This window comes from Besnoitia besnoiti, chromosome XI (assembly GCF_002563875.1).
Source record: "Besnoitia besnoiti strain Bb-Ger1 chromosome XI, whole genome shotgun sequence".
In the NCBI taxonomy this organism is placed as follows: Eukaryota; Apicomplexa; class Conoidasida; order Eucoccidiorida; family Sarcocystidae; genus Besnoitia; species Besnoitia besnoiti.
The window spans coordinates 1,289,501-1,314,246 of record NC_042366.1 but is presented as its reverse complement, the minus strand read 5'-3'; the positions used below and the strand labels follow the sequence as shown (position 1 = coordinate 1,314,246).

At 57.0% G+C, this 24,746-nt stretch overlaps 1 protein-coding gene across 1 annotated transcript; it reads right to left on the bottom strand.

Moving 5' to 3' along the window:
* Positions 1-33: 33 nt before the first annotated feature.
* Positions 34-20,648, bottom strand: BESB_020650 (uncharacterized protein; the record flags this gene model as incomplete). The annotated part of the gene is made up of 30 exons (XM_029360774.1): positions 34-165; positions 535-732; positions 1,261-2,000; positions 2,314-2,643; positions 3,093-3,214; positions 3,692-3,863; positions 4,283-4,437; positions 5,041-5,105; positions 5,642-5,807; positions 6,026-6,265; positions 6,735-6,846; positions 7,070-7,124; positions 7,486-7,582; positions 8,103-8,350; positions 8,802-9,055; positions 9,615-9,773; positions 10,316-10,499; positions 11,045-11,261; positions 11,486-11,570; positions 12,093-12,410; positions 12,474-12,704; positions 12,893-13,260; positions 13,889-14,164; positions 15,018-15,248; positions 15,504-15,587; positions 16,013-16,240; positions 16,714-17,148; positions 17,837-18,426; positions 19,575-19,631; positions 20,223-20,648. 30 exons carry the CDS (start codon positions 20,646-20,648, stop codon positions 34-36), a joined length of 6,975 nt encoding a protein of 2,324 aa, XP_029216133.1.
* Positions 20,649-24,746: the final 4,098 nt, after the last annotated feature.

Sequence of the window (24,746 nt, the reverse complement as noted above, 5' to 3'; positions counted from 1 at the left end):
TGATGCGACCCGCCGGCATGTTTCTGCCTCAGATTAGACAGCCTGCGCGACTACAGGGATTCGAAGAATGTGCGCTTTGTGAGTGACGAGGATAGCCGCGGAAATACTTGCCGGGCGGAACGCGACCAACTCCGCGATGATCTCCAGACTGAGGCCGGGGGCAACCTGCAAGCGAGCTTCGAAAAAAAAGAGCCGCCTTGTCCGCAGCGACGCGAACGTAACAAACAGCTCGCCCCCGACAGCGCTATATATATGGGCTTATCTGTGTTTCATTAAATGAAAACGTTACATATATCTACATGGAGATTTATATCCAGACAAGCAACTGTATTACCGAGAGACAAAAAGGATACCTATACTGCATGCACTTAAGTATATATCCGTCTCTGTGCGGAATATGCGGGTGAGAAAAGAGCTGCATCTAAGCGGCACAGGGCCACGTTCAGGGTCGATCGCTAGGTGCGGCCTGTCACTTTTTGCGGCCGGCAGGTGCGGCGATTCAAAGAAAAGTCAGGCAAACGCGTCTTGGCTTACCGGGCCTGCCGTGTAGAGCAGGCGGATCTCGTAGCCAGAGTCGTCGGCGTCTCGCTCGAGAAAAACGGAGAACCGGCAAACGTCTGAGTCGAGATTTCTCACGTGAACGACACGGCTGGAGACCTCGCCCGCGCGGACGCATCTCCCGAAGTCCAGACTCCGCGGGAACACGTCCAAAAGAAGTTCCGTTGTAGCATTCTGAGCCGCGAGACACAACAGACACAGCGCCAAACAAGAGGTCAAGAGGCGGCGCGGATCGAGAGAGTCCTAGGCGTAAGTGCATGTTTCCCTGGAGTGTGCTTTCGCCTGCGGCTGTTTGCTTGGCGGCCTGCACTGTAAGCCCTTCTGCATGTCCGTGAAGAAATATCGGTTCTGCCAATATCCAAGCATGCGTATGCGTGCTTTATCGAGACTCAAATCTGCGTAGTGTATAAACGGTCTGCGCCCTCACCGCTAAGCACCGTCGACGACTTAGTGAATCATTGTTCTGTATCTTCACGGTTTTTGGCTACCCGATGCGAGCATGTATTCGTACAAAGAAGTCTCTCTACCCTTCCTCAAAGCAGGTAGTGCGAACGCAGGCTTGGCTATGCGTCTTTTTTGCAACATGGGAGGTAGCTGTCGCCTCTGTGCCAGTGACGCGCGACCCGCAGCCTCCAAAACCACAGCCAGGGTTTGCACCTCAAACTAGAGAGGATAGATTCTTTTCGGCAGGCGGGCACCTACGGCTGTCCCCTCGCGTCGGCATTTGCGCGCCAGAGAAGCGGTTCTCAGTCTCCTGTCCACCGGCGCCTCGATTAATTGGTATTTTTCGTTGCACACAAAGTCGCTTGAGGCTACCCTGTCTTTCCGCGCCACAGTCACCTGCGTGGTGAACCGGTTTCGAAAGCAAAATGCGTCGCTCCGTCGCGGCTTTCCATACACGTCGTACAGCGAAGACCTCCTGTCCCCGTCCCCTTTCCCCTTGGTATTGAGCGGCACCCGCTGGGTGTTTCCCTTCTGGGCGGCCTTCGCATGCGCGCCGGGGGGCGCCGCGTAAATTTGAGACTCCCGCTCGCATCGGTCACTCCGCCGGGTTCTTTCGCTTGCCTCGCTGATCCCCTCCCCCTCTGCTGCGGCGCGCACCCGTCCCTCCGCGGCGGCGGCCTCGCTGTCTGTCCCTTCGTGCCTCGCCGTGCATCGCAGTCCGCGGGCGCCAGCCGCTCGCGTTCGCAGGCCGCTGCGCGCGGCTGGCGTCGCCTCGAAGGCTGTATCTCCGCCGCGCGAGGCTGCCTGCCGTGAAGGAGAGACGGGCCCTGAAGAGGAACGGCTCGAGGCGCTGGGGAGGTCCGCGTCACGCTGAGGCGTCGCGGAGCGGAGAGCCCGCTGAACGTCGATCGCAGCTTCTCGCCGCGGCTTTCCGCGGCTTCGGGCACGCGAGACGGCCTGCGCCTCCGTCCCCAGCTCGTCAGGGGCATTTCCTGAAGCTGCGCGGCAAAAGGAGAACGCCTTCGAAAAAAAAATGAGCACCGCAGGAGAGTCGAAGGAAAGGCAACCGCAACAACTGAATACAGGAAGAAAGAGTTATCTGGGACTACTCTTCTCCATTACGCCACATACTTATGAATATCCATAGATACATATACATACGAATACATATGTGAGGGCAGAAAGAGTGTACATAAAGAGGCAGGCAGGGATGTCTCCTCCAAGGTGGGTGGGGCGTGAATGGTCCTGGCTCTTTTTTGAGATATGCTTGATGGAACGTGCGTCATGCAATGGGGACGCCGCATAGCTTACCAGTCTCGTCTCTGCGGCTCGCATTCGCGTCAAAGTCGTCTTTCGCCTCTCCTCGGATCAAGCGCGCATGCAGGCGAAGCCGCGGGGGCAGCTCCCAAGGCGGCGGAATCCGGGACTCGCCAGCTTCGATCGCTCTCTCTCCCGCGGCCTCATGCGGCTCCACGGGGAAGGTGTCTGCCGCGTGGAGAGGTGGCTGCTTGAGCAGATCTGCAGGTCGCCCTGGAAGGGCATCTGACGTTCCCGATTGGCTCTGCGAGGCGACCTGAGCCGTGCACGCGAGAGCCGCCTCGCTGCTTTCTCCAGGCCCGCCCGCCGCAGCGCCTGCGTCAGCTGGCGAGAAGGAAAACGAGCGCGGAGAGCCTAGCCCTCTCCTGGCTCGTTATGCGGCGAACTTGGATCCGGTACACAAAATCCTTCAAGAGCTAAACCAGTAGGTTAACGCGTATTATATACTCCCCAGAAAAAGCTGATAACTAATCCCGTCTCGGCGATGGTCTCTCCAAGTACGACACTATGACTCTCTCCTATATCAGTGATTTTATTTATTCACTCGCGCCAGGAAGCGCTCGCTCCAGAATTGTCCGGTGATTGCATGTACACAGAGGCCACGGTGCAAATACCTGTCAGTGTGGACGGAATCGTCGCCGCCATAGATTGGTGGATGTAGTATTTTGTTTGCATGTAGAACCTAAGCCTCTACTCGTTGTGGGAACTCCGCCGGAATAAAACACTTGTGAAGCAGAATACCTCGAATCTGTTGCGCGCCCGTGCTGTCTTACGATCTTCAATGGGCAAGGAATCCGAGCCCGCCTCCGCCGTCGGGCGCCGGCAGTCCAACTGCGTGTCCACAAAGTCCCTCCTCAGGTCGTCCAGAGCTTCCGCCACCGCGTCCGCCGTGCGTCTAAAAAGAGAAAAGGATCTTCACCCAAAACAGATTTGCAGCGCCTGATGCTCCGAAGAGCAACGCAGGAGACGCAACCATAAATAGATAGAAAGAGATATACATACATACATACATTCACGCACACATGCGTACATATATGTATATATATATATATCACCCGCTGCGGTTGTGCAGTCACTGAGGCTGTCTGCAAATGTTTCTTCTCTATTTGTCTCTGTCTGGATGTATAAAAAGATGATCGCGTGCTCTCCCCTCTTGCCCCGATGTGGTCGGTCCGGCCTACAGCGCTGTATACCAAGGTGCGTGGCTAAACATACAGCCGGTCAAGCCATCACGGTTGCTTGCACACATACATATACATAAATATGTATACTTCGCCGCTATTCACGTACATATATTTCCACATACGTGCTCCCCTATCCGCCAGGAATGTCGGGCGTCTGTCTGAAACCGCTGAAATGTCGTTTTTTTTACCTGAGGGAGTGCGTTTGCGCGCGGCAACGCAACGACTGGAGCTCGAGGGCCTGTACGCTCAAGAGGGAGGGAGAGAGACGAGGCACTCGAGACGGCGCGCTGTCAAGGCTCCGCGACCCTTTCGCCGCTCGCAGGCTTTGCCATCTCCCGACACGAATGCTTCCGCTGCTCTCTGTACGCAGAGCAGCGCCAGCACCCACTAGCCATATCTCCCTATTCCCGCCTTCTCGCCCGCCTAATATACATATTTTCACACAAGAATATATATATATATATATGTTGTCCGATAGTGAGTACGCCTCTCAGGAGGACAGGTCTACGCCAAGCACGAAGACATGGTGCACCTCGATACGGATATATGTCTATCTGTATGTCTGTCTATCTATATACCTACATATATACCTAAACCCTGAACCCTAAACAGATATATGTTTCTGCATGTACATGCATGCACGCCTTGACATGCGTATATGCGCGTATATGCGCATATATGGACGTATGTAAACACTCACAATGTCGGATGTATCAGCCCCCCACGTGGCGCGCTCTGCATCGCCTCCTTCGATTTTCTTTCTGTGCGTTTTCAAGCACCTGCGGTGGAGCGGACGAGCTCCGCGACGTCGGGCGAAACGAGAAAGGGCAGGTTGTGCGGCGCCTTGATCGCTTCCCATTGAAGATATTCGAGACAGCGCGCTTTGAAAACCCGCCAGTTCTCAGCGGTCGTAGCCGGATACTCCAGAAAGCTCCTGTAAAATGCAACACCGCGTCTCCAAAGCTATACAAACATATACACATATATAGGTGTATGTACAAGCACATATCTTCTCTCTCTACATATGTATATATATATATATATATATACTTGGCCACGAGGGTGTGTGCATCGAGTAAGTCAAGGTCCGTACCTACACGTGTAGGGCGACTTCCTGCGCGAAAATGAATGCGCCCCAGCACAGACGTCGCTCGGGCCTTTGAGAGTTGCACTCTGACGTCTGGTCTTTCCAACAAAGATACATATGTCTATATATACCTATATATATATATATATGTCTATAGCTTTAGGGCCTTCTACATGTCGAGGCGTAGTCGTCCGTGTATTCTCTAGCGTACGAAGAAGCAGAGGTTCCCAGCGACTAGACCCAGATGAGCTTAACTGCCAGTCCGGAGTCTCGAACTCCGGCCTTGCGTTCGAGTTTTGACTGGCCTGTTGGAGCCGCACGTGCCTATCGGTCTCCAGTTTGCCTCGCCAAATGCGGGAAACGTCTCCAATCAAGACAGCTCGACGCGAAGGCATTGCAAGCGCTCACTTCCTCCGTTTTCGTTTCTGCATCCCCCGGGTTTTTCCTCACCGGAAGACTGTGAAAGTGGCTTCCGCCGTCGCCGGCGGTTCTCGAAAGGGGCTCGAGCCCGCCGCCTGAGAAACGAGGAGGACGCCCAGAGAGCGGCTGGGCTTGCGAGACAGCCAAGGATGAAGAATCAGCCGCGAGCGCACGATCGCAAACTCACTCCGAGTGAGACAAAACGGCGCCCCTCTTGCATTCGTACAGATAGAAATATATATATGAATATTTATACGTATTTATTTGTACATGTATACATGCATATGTGCCTATGGAGGGCGAATGTCCGAGGGTCTAAAAACACACACGCGGGTGGAGGAAGGTGCGTTCATTTCTCATAAATGCACGCACGCCCATGCCTGTATATGGCGCGTACTTGCCTAGGAGCCCTCGTCTATCCAGAGAAGTACCTGCCTTGAAATACATGTAGAGAAGGATCTGCAGCCCTGTGTAAACCGATCTGTTGTGCGTGGCGCGAGCAATGTGCGGGGGCCCGTAAAGGCGCTTGCACGTGCGTGTGTGTGAAGGAAGCGACCCCCTTTCTGCCGCGGAACTCGACGTTGCTGGACTCTGAGGCCTTTCAAGGCTGCGCGGCCGCGGGCTGACTCACGGTCTCCACGGGCAGCGGCGAAAGCGGAAGCGAAGGCGCAGCTGACGAAGCGGCCGTGAAGGTGGCAAAGCTGCGGCAGCCTTCAAACGGATGCTGCAGAACTCGCACAGGCGCGGTGACGCTCTTCTGGTCCAGTCCGCATGCGTCGAGGTGGCGCTGAACCTCTCTGCGAACGAAACGAACAGTCAGCACGCACGTGCAGCAGATCGCAGCCATGATGCACATGCACAGACATATATATATATATATATATATACATATATGTATACATATAACGGGGGGGGCGGCTTCGCGCTCAAGGCTGTGACCACTGCTTTGTGCGATCTACTTTATTTGACAGCCTGCGCCGCTTTGTTCTGTTTTCGCAGATGGAGGGCGACTCACAATTTGCTGAGGATCTCGTCTGCCTCGCCAGTGTGGCAACAGACGGCGAAGAGACGCAGGCCGCCGAGAAGCGACGCCTCCGCGTTGGGTTCTGCTTCGCCGGTTTCTTCAGCGCTATAGTTCGCGTGAGCCAAGGCGGAGACGTACAGAGGGGAGGCGAAGCCGGGGGCTGGCGGCGCAAGTGTACAGGCCTCGTCGCCCTCCGTCGCGCCGCCTTTCACCGCTAGATCTCCATTCGACCTGAAGAGTAAACCAGAGGGGTGCCTACATCTGCACGCCGCGAACCGGGCAAGGCTGCGCCCCACACGCTACCTCCTCGCAGAGCCCGAAGTCGAAGCAGCCGATGCGCCACGGGCAGCCAGACACCTCCCTCTCTGGACGGAAACTCGTATGCTGCGCCTGCCGGCAATAGCGTGGCGTCGTGTCTCCCCTGTGCGCTACGCTGTCTCAAGTCGCTGGCGACAATCGGGTGCGCGGGAAGCGGAAGCGAGAGACAGAGACAGCTGGAGACGAGTGGACGCACAAGTCGTACTGCACATTGTTTCAGCTGAAGGGGATGCGTGGTTCGACGCGCATCGCCCGTTCGCGACGTGGCGCCGCGCCTGTCAAGCGGCGTAGCGCCGAACTCGAGGCTGTGCGACACCACAGCGAGGACGAAAACGACTCCGACCACAACCGAAAAAAACTACTCAGAGCGGCAAGCGCGCACCGGACGATGTAAACTATTCCTGCGTTGGTCGCGGTGACGAGTTCCTTCCGGCGAAGAGAGCACGAGAACTTCCTTTTCGCTGTCGCCGTCGCTGTTCGGCCGCTGTCCCTCTCTGAGGCAACGCATTTGGCACAACTCAGGGACCTGCCGCGACGGCGAGAAACTCTGGGCTCCAGCGCGAGGAGTGGCGGACACATCCAAGTCGCGTGTGCGACCCTCGGGTTCGTGTTGCCTCCTCTGCGGCCGATGCTTGCGTCCTCTCTCGCCTCTGTCGCCGGCACATTCGCTGTCGAGGCGATTCTCACTTCACAAAAGCTGCATGCCTTGCATCTTACCGTCGCCGGGCAGAAGCCCGCTGAGGCAGGCAGTGTCTGACCATTCGATTTCGATCTGGAGTCGCAAAAAACGAGAACTCAAAATGCGTGTGAAAGGAGAGCGAATGTATGGAGCAGCGGGGATCGGCGAACGCGGGAGCTGAGAGTTGGCAATGTGAACTGGAAGTCTGCAATCGGAACTGAGAGTGTGCGCTTTGAACTCGAGACACAGGGTCTGGGAGGGACGGGAGAGGCGCACAGAGCGACTGCGACTTCACGAGCCGATACTCGCAGGCCCCCAGCTGCCGGCGAAAGCAGAAGGTGAGTCGCAGCGACTGTGGCTGAGCTAAACGGCTCGCCACCGGCTTAGGAGGCGTGGAAGCCGCTGAGGGAGACAGGCGAAGAGACTGTTCAGACGGCTAACCCGAAACCCTGACCTCATCGCCGGCGCCGCTGAAGATTCGCCAGCCTTCTTTGCTGTGGACAGCGACCCGTGTCGCTCGCCGCAGACTCGCGTCGAGCTCGGACACGCTCCTGCCGAAAAACAGAAAGCAAAAGAACAAACGATGTATGTGGCGCGCGCAAGCCGAGCATGCAAGAGGGCCAGAGCGAAGAAATCAAGCAGCCTCTCTACACAGAGGCCGGCAGCGTCGGAGTCATGTGCGTAGATACGTGTACATTTTGCAGGCATGCTTATGCCTGATGGTGTATCTCTCTCTGTACGTGCACGTAAACTTATATACCTATACATGTCGGTATATATATGTGTTGATAGATAAATATATAGATATGGTTACATGCGCGTTTCGAAGTCTCGTGTCCACATACGCATAACGGGGCAACGTCTGGCTGTGCCTGCGACGGCTAGAGGCGCGAGGGGGGTTCGCTCTCGTGTCGTGGAGGGCGAATACGCGTCATCGATGCCTGAGCCAGCCTGTACGCCCGCTGAGCTTGAGAGCCTGCGCTCGCCGGCAGGGTGTGCGGATTTTTCAAGGCACACGCGAGTGTATGCAAGCGTGCGGTTAGGCTGCCTCAGCCTCTGGACGGCACTGACCCTGGCACGAAGCACGAGATGGCAATCGCGGAGCCTTGAGCAGTCTGCAGGAAGACTTTTGTTCGCCACGCAGGGGGCTCGCATGCCGTTGCTGAGTTGCCCATCTGGACGCGCGGCTCGCCATCTGCCTCCACGGGACATCGGGAGATGCGGAAGCGACAAAACGCATCTTTCTCAATCTCCAGCGCGTGCCTGTCGGTTCCTTCTTCCACGCGCACGCGTGTGCCGTCGGGATGCGCCACGAATCGCTGAAACGCAAAGCGAAAGTCGAGGACCCTTTGCTTCGGCCTCGATGCGCTTGCCGCCTGTGCGACTCTTCACGGAAGCGCGATGGCGTCACGGACCGCTTTCGCGCGAGGGCGACGCCTTCGCGCCCTACGCTCACGCTTGAGCAGCCTCGCCCGAGGCTTATGTGCTCTCATGGACAAGCGGGCGACTCTGCTTCATAAATCGCGAGGCATGCAGATATGGGAGCATGTGCGTGAGCTGGCGCTGTTTCACATCCCAAGCTCGTGCAGACGGGCCTGCTGCCGCGGCAGTCTGGCGGCTTCTGCTGCGAGGCAGAATGCGCAGTCTGGTTCGCGCTCTCTCCGGTATCCTCCCAGGAGCCGCCGGCGCAGCCTCTGCGAATCGCCTCTCGGCGTTTTCGGGCTTTTGCGTGGGCGCCTGAGTCGCGCCAGACTCTCTCGGCACCCGCACCTGTCGCTTTTCGTTCCAGCCGCTGCAGCCTTTCTTGGGTGGGAGGCACTCGACGCGCATCGCGGAGTCGCCGTTTAACACAACCTGTGCGCTGGAGTGGAAACCGGGATACGAGGCTTGCGCGACTGGGGGCAAGGCGTACGCGCGCCAGTCGCCGCCGAGCGCCTGCGTCTCCGCGGAGCGCGCGAGAGCCGCATCGAGCTTCAACTCCGAGAGGCACGCGGCCGAAGCTCCGCCCTCGAAGCTCCGCAGTCCTGACTCGCAGCGAAGCACCGCACACGTGGGAACTGTTGCCGCCGCGGAGTCACGCAAGCACCGGGCCCCCGCCATCTATATGCGCGCGTAAATACATAAAAAAGTTTATGCATATATGTCTATCTTTATCTGCATTTGAATTGTATGTATGTACTCATGTATATATGTGTACGCGACCCGAGGAAATGTGCGCATATAGAGCTAGGTGCGTCCTACGCTCTCGACCACAATGCAGAGAGCCGCATAACGCCCGGGTCGAGTGGCTTGCGAGCGAATGGGATGCTCTTTTCCATCTTTAGGGTGCAGTTTCGTTCTATTTTAGCGCCCGCAGGGCATGTCGAGCAGCTCGCCATCGACGGGTCCGGCGAGTCAAGAATAACGTCCCGCTGCATCGGTACATCTTACGCAGGCCGTCCCGCGCCGCCTAGTGCGTAATACGCCTGCTGTCTCACGGAATGCGCGACACCACGCGAACCGACACGGTTGTACCTCTTGCAGACGCATGCATTTCCTGTTGTGTTGTAGCGGCTCTACTGGAGGGCACAAGTCAGTCCGTACCTCTTTCGCAAGGAAGCTGTGAAGGGGTGAAGCTGCCGCCAGGGCCCCGAGAGCCCTCCTGCGGCGTTTCGTCCTCCCTGGGCGGTTTGAAGCATCCGCAGCGCGACCCGTCCGGATGCGTGAAAAGCCAGTGCCCTGGGAGGCCCTGATCGGTTCGCCCTAAACGAAAAAACAAGGAGCACGAAGATAAACTGAAACCCATTCACAGGCAGCACTGGGCATTCGCTCTCGGGAGTGCTTCTTGCACGCCTAGCAGCCTGCATCTCTGCTTCACGAGCTTCGATACGAGCCGTGCCGTGAACGGGGGGACGCGTGGCTCCACCCAGAAGAAAGATATATATATGTATATATATTTGTATGTACGAGTGTGTGGATCTATGTATGTCTACACCTTGAACGAGCCTAGGGTTTCTGCATGTTTTTTTTCGGTTTAATATATATGTCGATATTTCCTCTCTGCTTCTTTGAACTAGGCATCTGCTCCCATTCGCAGCCAGACCGCGCGTAAGCCATGTAAACTCTCACCCACGGGCATCCACACACGCAAGCGAGTTCGAATACATATACCTATCCACAAACATATGGATGTATATATGTGAATAGATGTATCTTTGTGTGAGTGTGTAGAAAGACGCGGGGGGAGTGCAAGTGTATCCGTGTTTTCTCTGGAGTGCGTCTGCGCCTTGCTTCGCAGCAACTACCGTTTGCGAAGACCTCTGCGACTCGCTGGGGGCTGGGACTGCTTTCGGCATCCAGGCTGCGCAGGTCCGCTGCCAAAAAGACGCCAAGCAGCGAGGCCAAATGCCGCGCAGGGGGCCGCTCGGTGCTGGCGAGTCGCTGTCGGAACTCCGTGTGCGTGGGATTGCGCGACGCCACGGTGCCGTCCTGCAGCGCATGCACAGACCCCATGCGCGCAGCCGTGCCAGGGGGAGAGACCAGCAAACATCCGACGACACGCAACGCAAGAAGACGCCAGACGAGAGCGACAACTCCCGGTGGGGAATTCAGATGCGCGCAAAGCTCCTCACCCGTGGATCAGGCGTCGCCCGCACAAAGACTCTCGCGTAAGAAGGCCTCCTTGTTCGCACAGATGTCCCCACGTATACACATATACGTATGTATATGTGCATGTATATGCATATACATATATATATTTATATGTATGTATGGGGAAGCACCGGTGGCGATCCGGGTGTCTCACGAGCTCCACTGGGCATCTGCGCATTCGAGTTCTTGTCTCTCGGGGCGTTGTCTGCGCGCCCGACAGCAGGCGCAAAGGACGCTCGACTCCCCTTGCTCAGAGGTCCGCCCGTCGAGCACAGACGAGTGCACGAACGTCGATTGGCTCGTGAGCTCCAAGCGCAGAGCTGCCCTCGTGAACGCGAATTTTCAACTCTAAAGTGTGGCGTGGAGCGCGCCGTGGGACGTACAGGGAACAAGAGTTCTGTTCGGCCGGAGATGAGGAGGCGAAGCACGCGGCCGTCTGGAAAGATGCGCCGCTGAAGTTCAAAGTCCTCTTGGCAGCCGAAGAATACCAGCGACGCGGGCGAACTCCAAGCACTTTTCAGCGAGGCAGACGCGACGCCGGGCTCGCAGAAGACCGGCACATCGAGCGCCTCAGACGCGGCACAGGAATCAAACAAGTCGCTGGAGGCAGCAGGCGCAAAAATCCAGAAACCGGCGGAGGAAAGGTCGCAAATGTTTCTCTTGATTCCAGACCATGTAAAACGATATGCGCGGGCAGAATGCGGCGCGTGAATGGTGTAGGAAACCTGCATCGGTCTGTCTACCGAGGTGAGAGTGTGAGTGCACTACCTAAAACTCCGCCTGACTGTCCCGCTGAACTTCGAAAAAAAACGTTTCCAGAGTACCCGTAGTCGCGCTTGAGAGCATTCCAGAGGGCCGCGTCGTTGCTCTGCCAGATTGAGCCGTCGGGCATGACTTGCAGAATATGACCTACGCCGCAGCAGACCCTCGATCGCAAAAAATGCCCTCGACTACGCGCGCATCTAAATATCTCTCTGTCTTTATTCCGTTTATGAGTCCTCGTTTGGAGATACAGCCTTGCAGGCGCCCTTTCAACCATTCCAGAGTCGCACGAAACTCCTCCTACATACATACTCGTATGTTCTGATACACATATATATTTATATATATACGTTTATATACATAGATACACGCGAAAACTTGTGTAGGCGTATACGTGCCGGCATATATATAAAGGAGACCAGTTCGGCCCTGGATAGACAAAGAGCTGCCAAGCAGTGAGTACTGTATTCATAAATATATATAGTTATTATTGGTCCACTGTAGAACGATATCTGGCTCGGCAGCGGTGACCGCGGCTACGCGCAGTTTTGCACTCGAACCCGCGGATGCACAGCCCCACACATGGGGGGTGGGACTCTGCGGTTCGCTGTTGGGCGGCTGGCTGCCCTCCAGTTTCGAGATTTTTTTTCTTTTTTTCGTCTCTCTCACCCGTGGCGGACGTGAGCGTGACGGCTGTCTGGAGGTTTGTCATCGCCTCCTCGAGGCCCAGCTCTCCACGCGCGGCGCGCGCGAGGATCTCCGCCGTCTCTGCCGCCACTTGCACTCTCTCGTAATTGCCAAATTGAGCCACGAAGCACGCCAGCGACGCTGTCTCCAACCAGGAAAGGTTGCGCTTGGCTAACTCAACGTCCTCGACGACAGGCCGCGTGACCGGCAGCCTCCTCGCCTCCTCAGGCTCCTGCGTCTTCGCGCCGCTCGCGCCCGCAGCGCTCTTCTCCTTCTCTCTCTCGGCCGCGCTGCGCACCCCTGGGGCCCCCGCCGTCCCTGCTGTCTCCTTCTCTGTCTCCTTCTCTGTCTCCTTCATGACACCGCCGGCGCCCGCCGGGGTTGCAGCCAGCTGCGCGAGGCGGTGCATGACCCTGGAGTCAAGAACCGCCCGCAGGCGCGCGCAGCCGCTGGCGAACACGTCGTCGTCTCTCAGCGCGAACGAGGCACCCGTACGCGTGCAGGCGACACTCGTTGACTTCCACGTGTGCAGTGGCTGGGGAAAGAACCGCAGATCTGGCGCCGCGTCTGTAGGCGCGGCAGCCGCGTGCGCGTCTGAAGAGCGAGCAGAAGGCAGAAGGGGACTTTCGCGAAGTGGGGTATTTCTGGAGGCTCTGCGGCGATAGCGTATCTAAGAAAAGGGCGGACGACGCTGAGAAATCCGGACGAAAATGCTAGCAGCGTGATGCATCCGCCGGCTCGCCAGTGGCGCGTGTGAATGCCCTCGCAGACGTTTCGCTTACGCGGTCTTCCTCGGGTTCTTCGGAGTTTCTGTTCAGCTTCCTTCTTCGCCTTCTCTTCGTCGTGCTGCAGCCGCTTCAGGTCTGGGAAGGGGAAGCGCGTGGCGGTCCCGGAGGAGAAGGTCACGCCGGAAATCACCGTGTCTGCGTGCGGCGTTACAGTTTGTTCGAGTCCGCATATGTTGCCATGGCGCTCGCTGTCAAGCTCCAGAAGCACCGCCGGCAGCAGGCTTTCTGCCTCCCCGCCGCCGCTTGAAGAGTCTCGCTCAAACTCGGCAGCTCGCAGGAGCCTCAAAAAGCTGTTCAAATCCAGCCTCGGCGCCGCGGTGCGCGAAGCCCACGCGCGCCACCTGACGAGGCCCGGCGCCTCTCTGCATCACACGCGGCGCAGGGTCAAACGAAACGCCTCGTGTGACGACGCGCAGAACGAGAGCGAACGGCTCCGGAGGGCTGTGGGCGAGGCGGCAACCCTAAGCGCGTCGGCGTGCGCAGGCGAGACACAGGAAAGGCAAAGGCGCGCTCAAGTCAAAAGTTGCGCAGCATCCAAAACTGCGCGTCTGAACCGAATAAGATGCGGCAGGGCGCAGAGGCGAAGCTTGCTTCCAAGCCGCAGGCACTCGCGCCAAGCGGCGGCTGCGCTAGAAGAAGGCAGAGCGAGCAAAGGCTTGCGGCACTGTGACAGACAGAAGGCCCCAAGAGAACGCGACGCAGACAGAGAGAGGCTGCCGAAACTCGGTACTGGGACCTGCATCACGTGAGGACCACGGCAAAGCGTCGCCTGCAGGTCTCGATGCGTGGTGCGTTCCACCCTACGCCTTCCAGGGCGTTGCGCCGTTAGAGTCTGCCGCGTCTAGGAACACTGAATTCGACGATTCTACGTATCGCGGCTAGGTGGCTGTCTTTGTCTACTCGGCTTGAGTGAACCGAGAAATACGCAGTCCAGGCTGCGTCGTGCTGTCTCTTCATTCTGAGCCATCCAGATCGGCGTGCCCCTCTCACCGATGATAGACAGCCAGAAGAAGCAAGTCCGATCTCGGCACGTAGCGTTTGGCGATGCAGGTCGCGCCGTTCTGCGTCGCCTGTGAGAGCGTGTCCACCAAGTCCGCAGCTGTCAGGCGCTCGTAGAAGACTCGCGATTCAGCGAAATCGCTCAAACGCGCCGTCGGCGAGACCGACTTGAGGAGCGTCTCGAACTCAGAGAGAAGGAACAGGTGGTCGATTTGCTTCGGGGGGAGATCCGGAAAAAAAGGATACATTCGGCACCGCAAGGCAGTTCTGAGAAACACAACGGAGCTCGCGAAACTCGCAAACAGTGCACTCAACTGCAGTCTCCGTCCCCCCGGCGCCGCGCATCTCGCTGTGTGCTCAGAAGGTGCAGCTTGCCGGCCACATTTGGCTCTCTGCGCCCAACAGATCTAGCTCCACACACACGCTTGCTTGCATAGATGCATATACTTATATATATATATATATATATATATATATATATATATATATATATATATATCTGTTTATAGAGTTACTTGGGTTTTGATACAGCTATGCAGAAAGCGAGTCTGGCAAGGACTGAAGTCAGGCAGAGATCTCTGAGCCTCTCCGTTGGGGTTGGGATTCAAGTCTGCAGACTCGGCGCTGCATTCCTAAACTGGTGAATATCACCATGCCGATGCGGTCAGGTTGTCGTCTGTCAATATCGTGGACAGTCTTTCTCCCAGTGCCGCAGCGCGAGTGTCGCGACAGACTGCTGTATTTCTGCGAATGGGTGGACTGCCACCCCTTCACGCTTCTCCCGCAAGGCGAGGCGGCCGAGGCATGCGCCGTCGCCCTTGTTCTTCCTCATCCTCGATCCTCAAAGGTCCTTTCCGCGACTCGCTAGTTCTCGGCAGACAACAACGTCGCGGCCTTGGCGGGCGGCGACGACGCAGGCATCTCGCAATCACTTTCAGGCTGACGAGGCTTTCAGTTTGTTTCCGCGGGCCCGCCGGTCGCGGCTTCCTCGACCCAGCGACGGGCGAGAGCGATCGCGGCGCGCGCTCGAGCGGCGCCTCCTCTACGTCTCAGCACCCCACCCCGGTTTTCTGTGTGTGTGCGTTTTCCCTTTCCCTCATCTCTCGTTGTTCTTTCTTACCGTCTGGGATCGGGCGCCGCGAGCGCGGAAGCTTCAGGAGGCAGGCGGTTCTCGAGGACGCGCGCCGACCCGTAGAGGCCTCTCGCGAGCTCGGTCAAAGGCGTCTCGCTTTCATCCGCTGCAAACTGCGCGCGCTGGCCGTGGAGCCGCCTCCGGAGCCTGTCGCGGTAGGGGACTACCGAATGCGCTGGGGCTCCACTGGCGGTCGCATCCTCTCCCGCGCCGGTCGGTCTGGACAGCGGCGACGCCGAGCATAGACACAGAGAGCACACAGGCGATGCCGCTGGGATCTGTATCCGCGAGTCGCGTTTCAAACAAGCCTCAAGCGAAGCTCCTGAGCCGTGAGATCATGTTCATGCTCGCAGAGCCCGGCAGCTCTCTCTCCCGAGACGCGGACGAAGAGAGAGGAGCGAGGCGCACGCGGCACGAGTGCAGTGCACCACCCAGCTCGTCGGCGAAGACACTCTGAATCCATAACGGACTTACGGGAATAACGGATCTAAGGAAACCTGCTGCCGCGGCTTCTCGCCTGCCACGACGGCGCTGGAGGAGCGCGACTGAGCCAGGTCTCTGCAAAATTCGTTTGGAATGGAAAAAAGAGAAACGAAGATCGAGTGGTACGCGGTTCGCCATGCACTTCAGCAGAAGGCGCGCGTCAACGCGCAGGCATCTTCGTATCTTCACAAAATGGCAGATGCGCCAGCTAACACTGAGTAAACGCGCACACATTTCGATACAGAGGCACCTACAGGATTGATGCGTGGATGCACAGAGCGGGAAATCCATATATACACGCTAACGTGGCACTGAAAACCCTCTCTGTGAGCATCCGGCTACAGACTCGCGTGTAGAGATGCACTCACGCGCATCTCTACACGGTGCAGAGATACCCCGAAGGCCTGGCAGAAGTTCAGAGAGAGGGTGTCGCAGGCCCCAAGGCCGTCGGGAGGGTGGAACGGGCGACTCTGCAGAGGCTGTTGTGTCTGGCTGCTCACGCGTCGGCGTTCTCAGCGACCTGCTCCATCAGGCAGCGAAGGAAAAGGGCCGCGTCGTGGTGCTCCGGAGCGATGCGCGAGAAGAGGACGTCGTACAGCCTGGGGACGCGCGCAGACTCGCCCGACGTAGACAAAAGCTTGAGCCGTGTCCGCAGGTTCAAATCCCAGCGGAGAGCCAGCCGCCGCGCCAGAAACGGTAAATCCGAGCCACGCACTGGACTTCGAGGTCTACTTATGTCCGAAATCCACGCTGTAGCGCAGCGAGACCCATTACGTGCTGTTCTATCCAAAGTGAATGCTGTCGAAACCATGGAGTGTCTTCTGCAATTGTCTGTTTGTCTCGAGGTCGTGTGCCGGAGTTGAGGAATGAAGACTTGACCCCGAGTTGAGCCAGTGCGGCGTCCCTCGAACTCGCCGCTCTTCACGCATCCGAATATACGGCGCTTGTCAGGCACGAGGCGCAAAGGAAAGGCACGTGTTTTTCATTTTCTCGCGCACTAGAAAAGGCAAGCTCTCTGTGAGCGGCCGGGGCTTGTTAGCGTCGGTCCTTCGCATCACCATGGCGTGCGCAGGTGCTCATCGCCTGCCTCCCTTACTGCACGCTCGCCTTTTTCGGCAGTTCTTATCTTACTTGTCTGCCTGACAACCTGCAGGGGTCTGCATTTTTGAGGTATTCTGGACAAAAAACTCGGGTACCGTACCTGCAGCTGTGGGCTCCCTCGCGCGCGCCCGTCGGCGCCTTGGCCCAGTCGGCAAATGCGGAGTGCGCGCCCCCGGGATCGGGTGCGCTCTTGTCGCGGTCGTCTTCTGCTTCTTTTTTTCCTGCGGGCTTTTTTTTCTTTCCCTTTTTCTTCTCGTCTTCGTGCCCAGCGACCGCGCCATCGTCCTCGCGCTTGGCGCCCACACGGCGACCGCCTCTGTCGAGATCCGACCCCAAGTTGCTCGAGTTCAGAACTTTATCTGAGGCGGCCTCCTGAGGCGTCCCGGAGTTCTTCAGCGCAGCGGGGGCAACGGCGAACGTGGAAAAGGCGAGCGTCTTTGTCGTCACGAGAAACCGCGAAAACGCCTCCTTATGCTGGATGACCTGCAGCGCGCGCTGCGCAAGCTGCGGCCACCCCTGAGTCTGCAGAAACTCGCTGACAAAAATAGGAAAAGAAAGACTCGGATCAAGGTCCTGGAAGCACGGCATCTGTGAATGTGCTAGGCGCGGCGAGCCGCGACGCAACTTTGTGCGAACGTGGCTCGCGGAGGGGGGGAAAAAAGTTGGAGGGTAATTTCTACAAGGACCGAATGAATTCCTGGTTGAACCTGAGACAGAGTGCGCGCTATGATTGCCACACACGCGTGCATAATCCTACGGGACTGTCGTGGAAACTTAAAGATCGGCAGGCTACTCTGGACGCCGTTGAAGCCAGCATACGCAACAGCTACGCAGAGCAGAAGTTAGAGATACGTGAAAGCATGCAAAGTAGCGAGCAATGAAGCGTCGCCGGATGAGGCAGGGCAGCGCGACTAAGTGCTGTGCCAATATATGAGCATGCACAGTCACATACAAACGTATACATATATATAGAGAGAACCATATTACACATATATGGGGCATGCATTTGGATAGAAGTGCATGATGCATACATTCATATACACATCAGTATATATATATATATATAAATGCTCTGGCGTCTGACCGTGATTTGGTGCAGGGACATTTCACGCCTCAAGTCGCAGTGGGTAGGCACCTGCGGCCAGCGAGTTTCTTCCGCGCCCTTTGCTCAGCCTCTGTTGTGTCCCTCTGCGTGAATGCGGAGTGTGTGCGGCGGGTTTTACTTGGTTACGTTTGTCATGGTCTCCATGATTGTGTTGGCGAGCATGGCCTCGGGTCGGGCTTGATTGATGGCCTTGTAAAAGAGGCGGAGCTCCGCGGGCAGGTCGTGGCCCCCCCGTGTTCGCTCATGGAGCCTCTCGGCAGACCCCCGTGTCAAAAAGACTACACAGTCGAGCTCGATCTGTTTGTCGCACGCGGCGAGGAGCTCGGCTGACCATGGAATTCCTGAGAGTACAAACAGGACGTCGAGCTGCTCTACGGCGGCACCTCCGCGACCAGCAGCCCGCGCCGCCTCGTCGGCGCCTCCTGCTGGGGAAGCCGCAGCGTCATCGCCCGTATCGCGGTCGTGGAGGGAAACAGAGGAGGCAAGGGGTGGCTTTTTCGCCGAGTCAGCCGTAGGGCTCCTGAGCCGCGACCCGCCGTCTTCCCCCGAGGCGGCGCGGAACGACTGTGGGCGCGGAGATACCTGAGGCGGCCTCGGAGAGTCCTCGCGCTCCATCGCCGCGCGCTTCAACGCGTTGAACGCCCGACGCTCCACAGCCGCGAGGTAGTCCCCGCGCGCTTGCGCAAGCGAACGCACGAAGTCTTCCTCCTGATGAGCCCGCGCAAGAGGGGCACATGCAGTCGATACGTTGCATGCAAGTTCGATGTGGTATCCTAGCATGCGCGTTGAGGACGCTGCTTGCGCAATTTGACGGTCAGAAAGTTACCAACCCTCGCTCGGAATCGCCAATGTGAAAGCCCGACATGCATCCAGACAAGTATGCGTGCATCACGTCTAATCAGCCGCACCGCCGAGAGAAAGCGACGCTGTCGCGCAAGTGACCAGGATACGTTTAAGTAGCACTTAGCCGCGATCATACAGTCATCCAAGAAACATCTATCTACCGCACGTTCGGTGTACTGCCGCCTTATACTGTATAGATCACATAGTTTCTGGTGCTTCGAAATCATGCTACCGGCGAGAAGGGTCGTCCGCTTCAAAGAAAAGGGCGGTTTAGCCGGGAAACAAGCACAGCGTCTAAAATATAAAGCCGACAACGTGCACGCACAGATGACCAGGACTGAGACGTCTCCGAACTCTGCGATACCTTCATCTCGAGGCTGGAGCGGGCTCGCGGGTCTTGGAGGAGGAGGCTTCTGGCACGGCCGAAGTCAAAAATGTCTTCAGCGGTGATGAACACAATTTCCGGAAGCGTGTGCTGTACGCAGAGGCAGTTGTCACTAACAGGAAGGCCATGCTGCGAAGAATACATACATATGTATGTATATACATATGTTTGTGTGAATAGAGTGATATATAAGCAAGTTACAATTTCTCATCCGCATGTAGCTATCTTCTTATAGAGAGATTTTTTGTAGATGTATTTGTGTAGATCAGTGGGTTACTCTATTCAGTTTTGGTGTACCGTATGGTTGTGCGCATGGGCGTCTCTCATGCTTGCTAAGACTGGAGGAATCGGTATGAAGAGCTGTAGTCGCTTGTGCCAAGTAAGGCGAGTGCATGCAGCAACATTGACAACATGCCGTGGGAAGCAAGCGCACGGGTTTAACCGCTGATTGCAGCACGGCTCAAGAATGGCGCATACAAGAATACTGTGTTCTCTGCCTTTCCTCTTCTTGGCTCTGAGGCCGCTCCCTGGTACGCAACGCATGTGCGCATGGGCGAGGGAGGAGTGAGTTGTGTCTGTCACGGTGTAGAGTCGCTTTTTGAAGCAGAAATGGGCGCATGCGTCCTACCGAGGCTGCCGCAGCGTCGCTGCCGCTTCCAGCACACCCTGGAGCGTTCTCTGAACCCTGAAAAAAAAAGTGAAAAGAGATGTTTGTCGAACTGGCGCATGGGCGTGGATGCGCTCTCGAGCTGTCTTTGCGTCAGGATTCTGCCTATGCCTTGGGATGTCCTGACTCTTATCTTCTTGCCTTGTGAACTCAAGTTTTTTACGCCCGTGCACATGGTGTCTCCACATACACACATCCTTCGCTCGATTCTGAAGACGTGAGATCAGGCGTGTGGAGCAGTCGAGAGCGAGCACGTGACAACCAATCCATGCTACTGAATTTTTGCGGAACGAAGACGTGTTCAGAGAGCGCATGCGCGGAGGAACTTCAGGCCTCCCCCACAAACAGATATGACAAACTTGATGGCTGGCGTCTGCGGTCAGCCGCTACTCGTTAAGCCGGCGGAAGCTTCGCATCTCCAAGCGACAGAGCGAATACAGGAAGCGCAAACACGAGGCACGGGCGATGGCCGCGGGGTCAGAGCCGAGGCATTCTCCGCATGCTTCTGAGACGTATCTGGCGGAAAATGAAGAAGCGGCAGCCATGGCGGCAGCGCTTCTTCGGTGCTGTCGAGTCAGCAGAACGAACTACTTTTTTTCTCTGCGGTACCTCTTCAGCAGATGCGTTCTGAGTTGCGTTTGGTGCTGCGTTTTGAGTGCTCGCCTCCCTTCCTGGGGTGTGCAGCTTCTCGAGAGCGGCGGCCAGCTGCGCGCTGATGTCGCACGCATTCTGTTCTCGCCCGTCTTCTTCCGCTATACTGGGCACAGCCGCGTCTGCGCTTTTGGGCTCTTCGTCGCGGACAACGACGAGGGTGGCGCTGTGGAGTCGCGGTGGATGCACTCGGCAAGGGCACGTTACCTCCGGTTCGAGTGCGACGCTAAGAAGCGGGTTGCGGGTCGCGTCACGGCTGGGCTTTCCGCCTCTGCCGCTCGCTTTCCCTACGGCGCTTGGCGCCACGCCTTTCGCGTCATTTCTGCCGCCACTCAGGGCGCTCTTCAGCACTCCCCTACCGCCCCCTGCAGGCTTTGTCGCCATGACGACGAGGGCGCAGACAACTGGTCAGCCCCCAAGTCGAAGGGCCGGAATTCGCGCTTCTGCCGAGATGCAAATGGGCGCGCTCCGAGCGAGGAACGAGCGGCGATCGCCAGAGCAGCCAGTATCGAGGCGCGGGTTCGCAGGTTCGATGCAGAGGAGTGCAGAGATGCGAGAGAGCTCATAGGGCGACTCTGATTCATATGATGCGGACAACAGTTCATTAAGACAAGAAAGTTGTAGACGAAAGGGAGGCACAGCGTCGGCGGACACCTGCAGAGAGAGTGGGCAGGAAGACGGGAGATGGCATCGCCTGCCCAGACGGAGCCCCGAAGTCACAGAGCGTCTCGAAGGGATGCGGCAAGGAGAGTTTGGCCTGCGATGTCAAGGTACAGGGGCACACTCGGCAAGAACGCACTTTGTTCAAGGTGAAGGACTCCGAGGGCTTTTGCCGCGGCGCACAAGACCGCGAAGGATGAGAACGCGGAGACGCGGCGTATACGGTCGAACCAGAGGGGCGTCAGGAGTGGATTTGCTGCGGGTGAATCACACTCGCAGGCCACGCGATGGTGGCGAACGAGCGACGGAAGCTCTGCGAGGCCGCAATCTTTCCCGAACGAGATGCGCACTCTTGAAGCGGGAACACGGCATTCAGCCGGTGACGCGATCCTGGGCACACCCGCTGCAGATCCATACAGCATTTGTCTTGCCTTTTCTCGGATTCGACCTCGGCATAAACCGCCTAATGCGTGTGCAACAAAGGCTTTACGCCAGCACAACGACGCGCTCGTAACGCTGTCGTTGTTTCTCTGATTTTCACGCGGCGTATAAACCGCGATTTCCACTCGAAACCGAGAGAGCCCTTCTGGATCCGATGCGTGTGACCTCCAGCAGATGGCAGTGAAAGCCTCAGGCGTCTTCCCGTGTCATCTCACACGACTTCAAACAGGCAGAAACAGGAAGTAACGCGCTGTCAGGCAGCAGGCACGCCCGACGGAATTCGGCGTTCCAGGCATAGAGCGCAGTGGTAGTCTGTATGACGTTTGTGCATATAAGAGGTTTTCCATGCAATTTATTTGGAAGAAGAGGCTTGATAGTACTATCGTAAGTACATAATAAACAGTCCCAGCAGTAGCGGTTAAACTCAGCCCCGCACGCGACGGGCGGATCTTAACAGGCGTTAAGATCCGCTCCTGAAATCATCCGTTCATGAGGGTTCGCTTCCAGTAAGACCGCTGTTTCGCGTGCTCCAGTAAAACATGGGGCAGGACGTGGCAGCTCAGATAGACCGGAGAGGAGGGTGACCCAGAAAAGGATGGCCGGCCTGCGTTGGTTGGCAAGGCAGTCGAGGACCCTGAAGAAAGTTTTGCCCTTTCCCGGGCCTCTCTGTCTCTCATGCCTTGCACTCGCCTCATATCGCTCCTTCTGTGAGCGCCCCAAGGAGCCACTTTCTTCCGCAATAAGGAGGAAGAAAGTTGCGATCTGCAACTCAAGAAACTCGCGAGAGAGCCAGGTGTATATACACTGGCGCAAAGTTTCAGTCAAAACCCTCGGATGCGAAAATTGCATTTTGCGGGGCCCGGACGCGGGCGCTCGCTCGTTTACTGTGGGTTGCATCTCAGCCTAGAGTACTCCAGAGACCCAGTGGTTACTGAAGACAAGACTCAGACCGACGGGCGTGCCTCCCTTGGCAGTATTCCAAGGTAATGAGTATTTACGGGACACAAGTGTTCTCGATGTCTTTCTGCGCGGCTGCGAGGAGCCGGAAGACGACACTGTCTAACCAGCCCATCGAATGCAGCGTTGCAAATAGTTTTGCTTGCAGTTTCTCCTAGTCTGAAAAGATGTAGGCCCGATAATCTTGGAATTCGCGAAGGTGGGGGTGACGCCTTAAAGCCTGTGCGATGGAATGAGCAAAGCCCGAAAAAAGAAGGCGGAAGACGGGGGGCCGTCGAGTATCTAAGTAACCTTTCGTTTCCCCCCCCTTACCTCTATGCACGAACTGCGTAGACTGGCGGAAGATGCGGAATGGCGTCTCCATACTTGTTTATTTCAACACGTTCGTTTTCCCCTATGCAACTCCCTAGATCTTTCCAAACTTTTCTCTCTGCCTAGAACGCAACATATCTTCTGAGCAAGCCCTAGGGTGTCGGCCACAAAACTCGCTCACGAGTCGATGCACACGGGCGTAAACTAGCTATACATCACCTCAATCTCACATCAACCTCCCAAATTCACAGCTTTTTCAGGCTCGAAAAAGCAGCATTACTTAGTGTGCACTTCTGAACACCCAGCATACCCTGCGCAGCGTTCCGCCCGTCTCGTGTTTGATGGGAAACAGGGAAAGATGCAGACATCTGAGTATCGGCACAACGGTTTTCAGTTGGTTGGGTGCCTATACAACGTGATTCACTCCAGTAAAAGCAGGAGGGACTCTGCTTTTGCGCCAGCGTGCAGAGCTGCGGGTGTTTCGGGGAATACCTGAAAGGGGCTAACGTGAAACCAAGCGCGATGGGCGCGCTGTTCACGAAGGGACAGACCTATTTCACAGAGCAGAATGCGTTGTGGGGTGCAGCCTCTGGAGGGGATGGGAGGCCAAGCGTAGAGCCGAGAGGCTGTCGTGAACGCGATAGGCGACGCCGTCGCGGGCTTGCGAGGCAGGAGTCGAAACTGCCTGCGCGCAGGAAGCTGGGAGCATCCTCCGCGGCGACGGAGTGTGTGGTGAGTTCAATCTAAGCTGTTTAAGCGGACTCAAGGAGCAAACCAGCGTAAGTCTCGCGCGTCTGTTTTTGTGGGCTACCTACCGAGTCAGTGACTCCTCCTTCTCCCCCAAGTCCCACGCAGAAAAGTCTGTCCGCCCCCTCCGTCTGGCTGGGGCGGACGAGGCAGAAGAACGCCCTGCTGGCCCAACAGTTTGCGAAGGTCACCCGAGCCCTCCCCCTCAAAAGAGCAAGCGCGCCTCCCGGCTAAACAGAGGACAACACTTCTGCACAAACAACTTGCCCCGCGGTCGCAGAGCACGCAAACGACGGCGGAGGCGACGAAAACGAAAGAGAGAGAAGGAAGCGAAAACAACGAGCGGGGGGAGTCCGAGAGGACAGACACGGAAACGGCAGACCGCGACGCCTCCCGCGCCGCTGCAGTCGAGGGCGCTCCCTCGCGTCCTGCGGAAGAAAGAAGCGACGAAGAGACGCTAGAACAAGCAGCAGAGAAGCCATGCAAGCCGAAGTGACACCTCTGAAGAAAGAGAGACGAGAGACAGTTGCACGCAAAGAGAGGAGGGAGACTGACTGCGGAGGAGGAGAGGAAACGGCAAAAGACGCAAAAGCTACAGACAAAGAAGATAGCGGGCAGCCTCCACACCACACACAGCGGTCTGCATGCAGCACGCATGCACGTGTGCACAGGCACTGCCCGGAAGACTCTATACATCAGACTACATAAAACCTTCCCATTCCCGCTCAAGAAGGAAGACAGTGATCTGTCTGTCCTCCAAGGGACGCGCGCAGTGGCGCTGCACAGATCGCGAGCCTGCGGCGACTCTTTTGCCGGCAGCGAAAGATACTTCCATATGCCCTCCTATTGACAGAGGATGATGCTGGCGTCGTTCCTCGCACGCAAAATCCGCGCGGCCGCCGAAGGCAGCCACGCAGGAGAGACATGCATCGTGTGGCGGCGCACAAGCCGCGCGTCTTCGCCAAGAAACAGGAGAGACGAAACTCGGAATTCGACAGTTTCCCTTCTTCCCGAGCCAAAAGAGGAGTCCCTCCGCTCAGCTCGCCGCTGCCCTCGCGCGGACTGCGCACAACCGGAAAAAAGCGTCCGCCACGACGCCCGTGGCTGTTCACAAAGAGAATTCACACACACGCACGCATATACACACATACATACAAATACATATATATATATATATATATATATATATATATATATATATATATATATATATATATATATGTATATCTATACGTGTGTGCGCACAAGCGCACGTTGAAACGCGCGGGGCGAGGCGCCCCCTTTTCCTGCAAACGCGCGTGTTCTAGAGATGGTAAACAACGAAGCGCCCCGCAGCCGGCGAGGGGGGAGGACGGCGAATGCGAG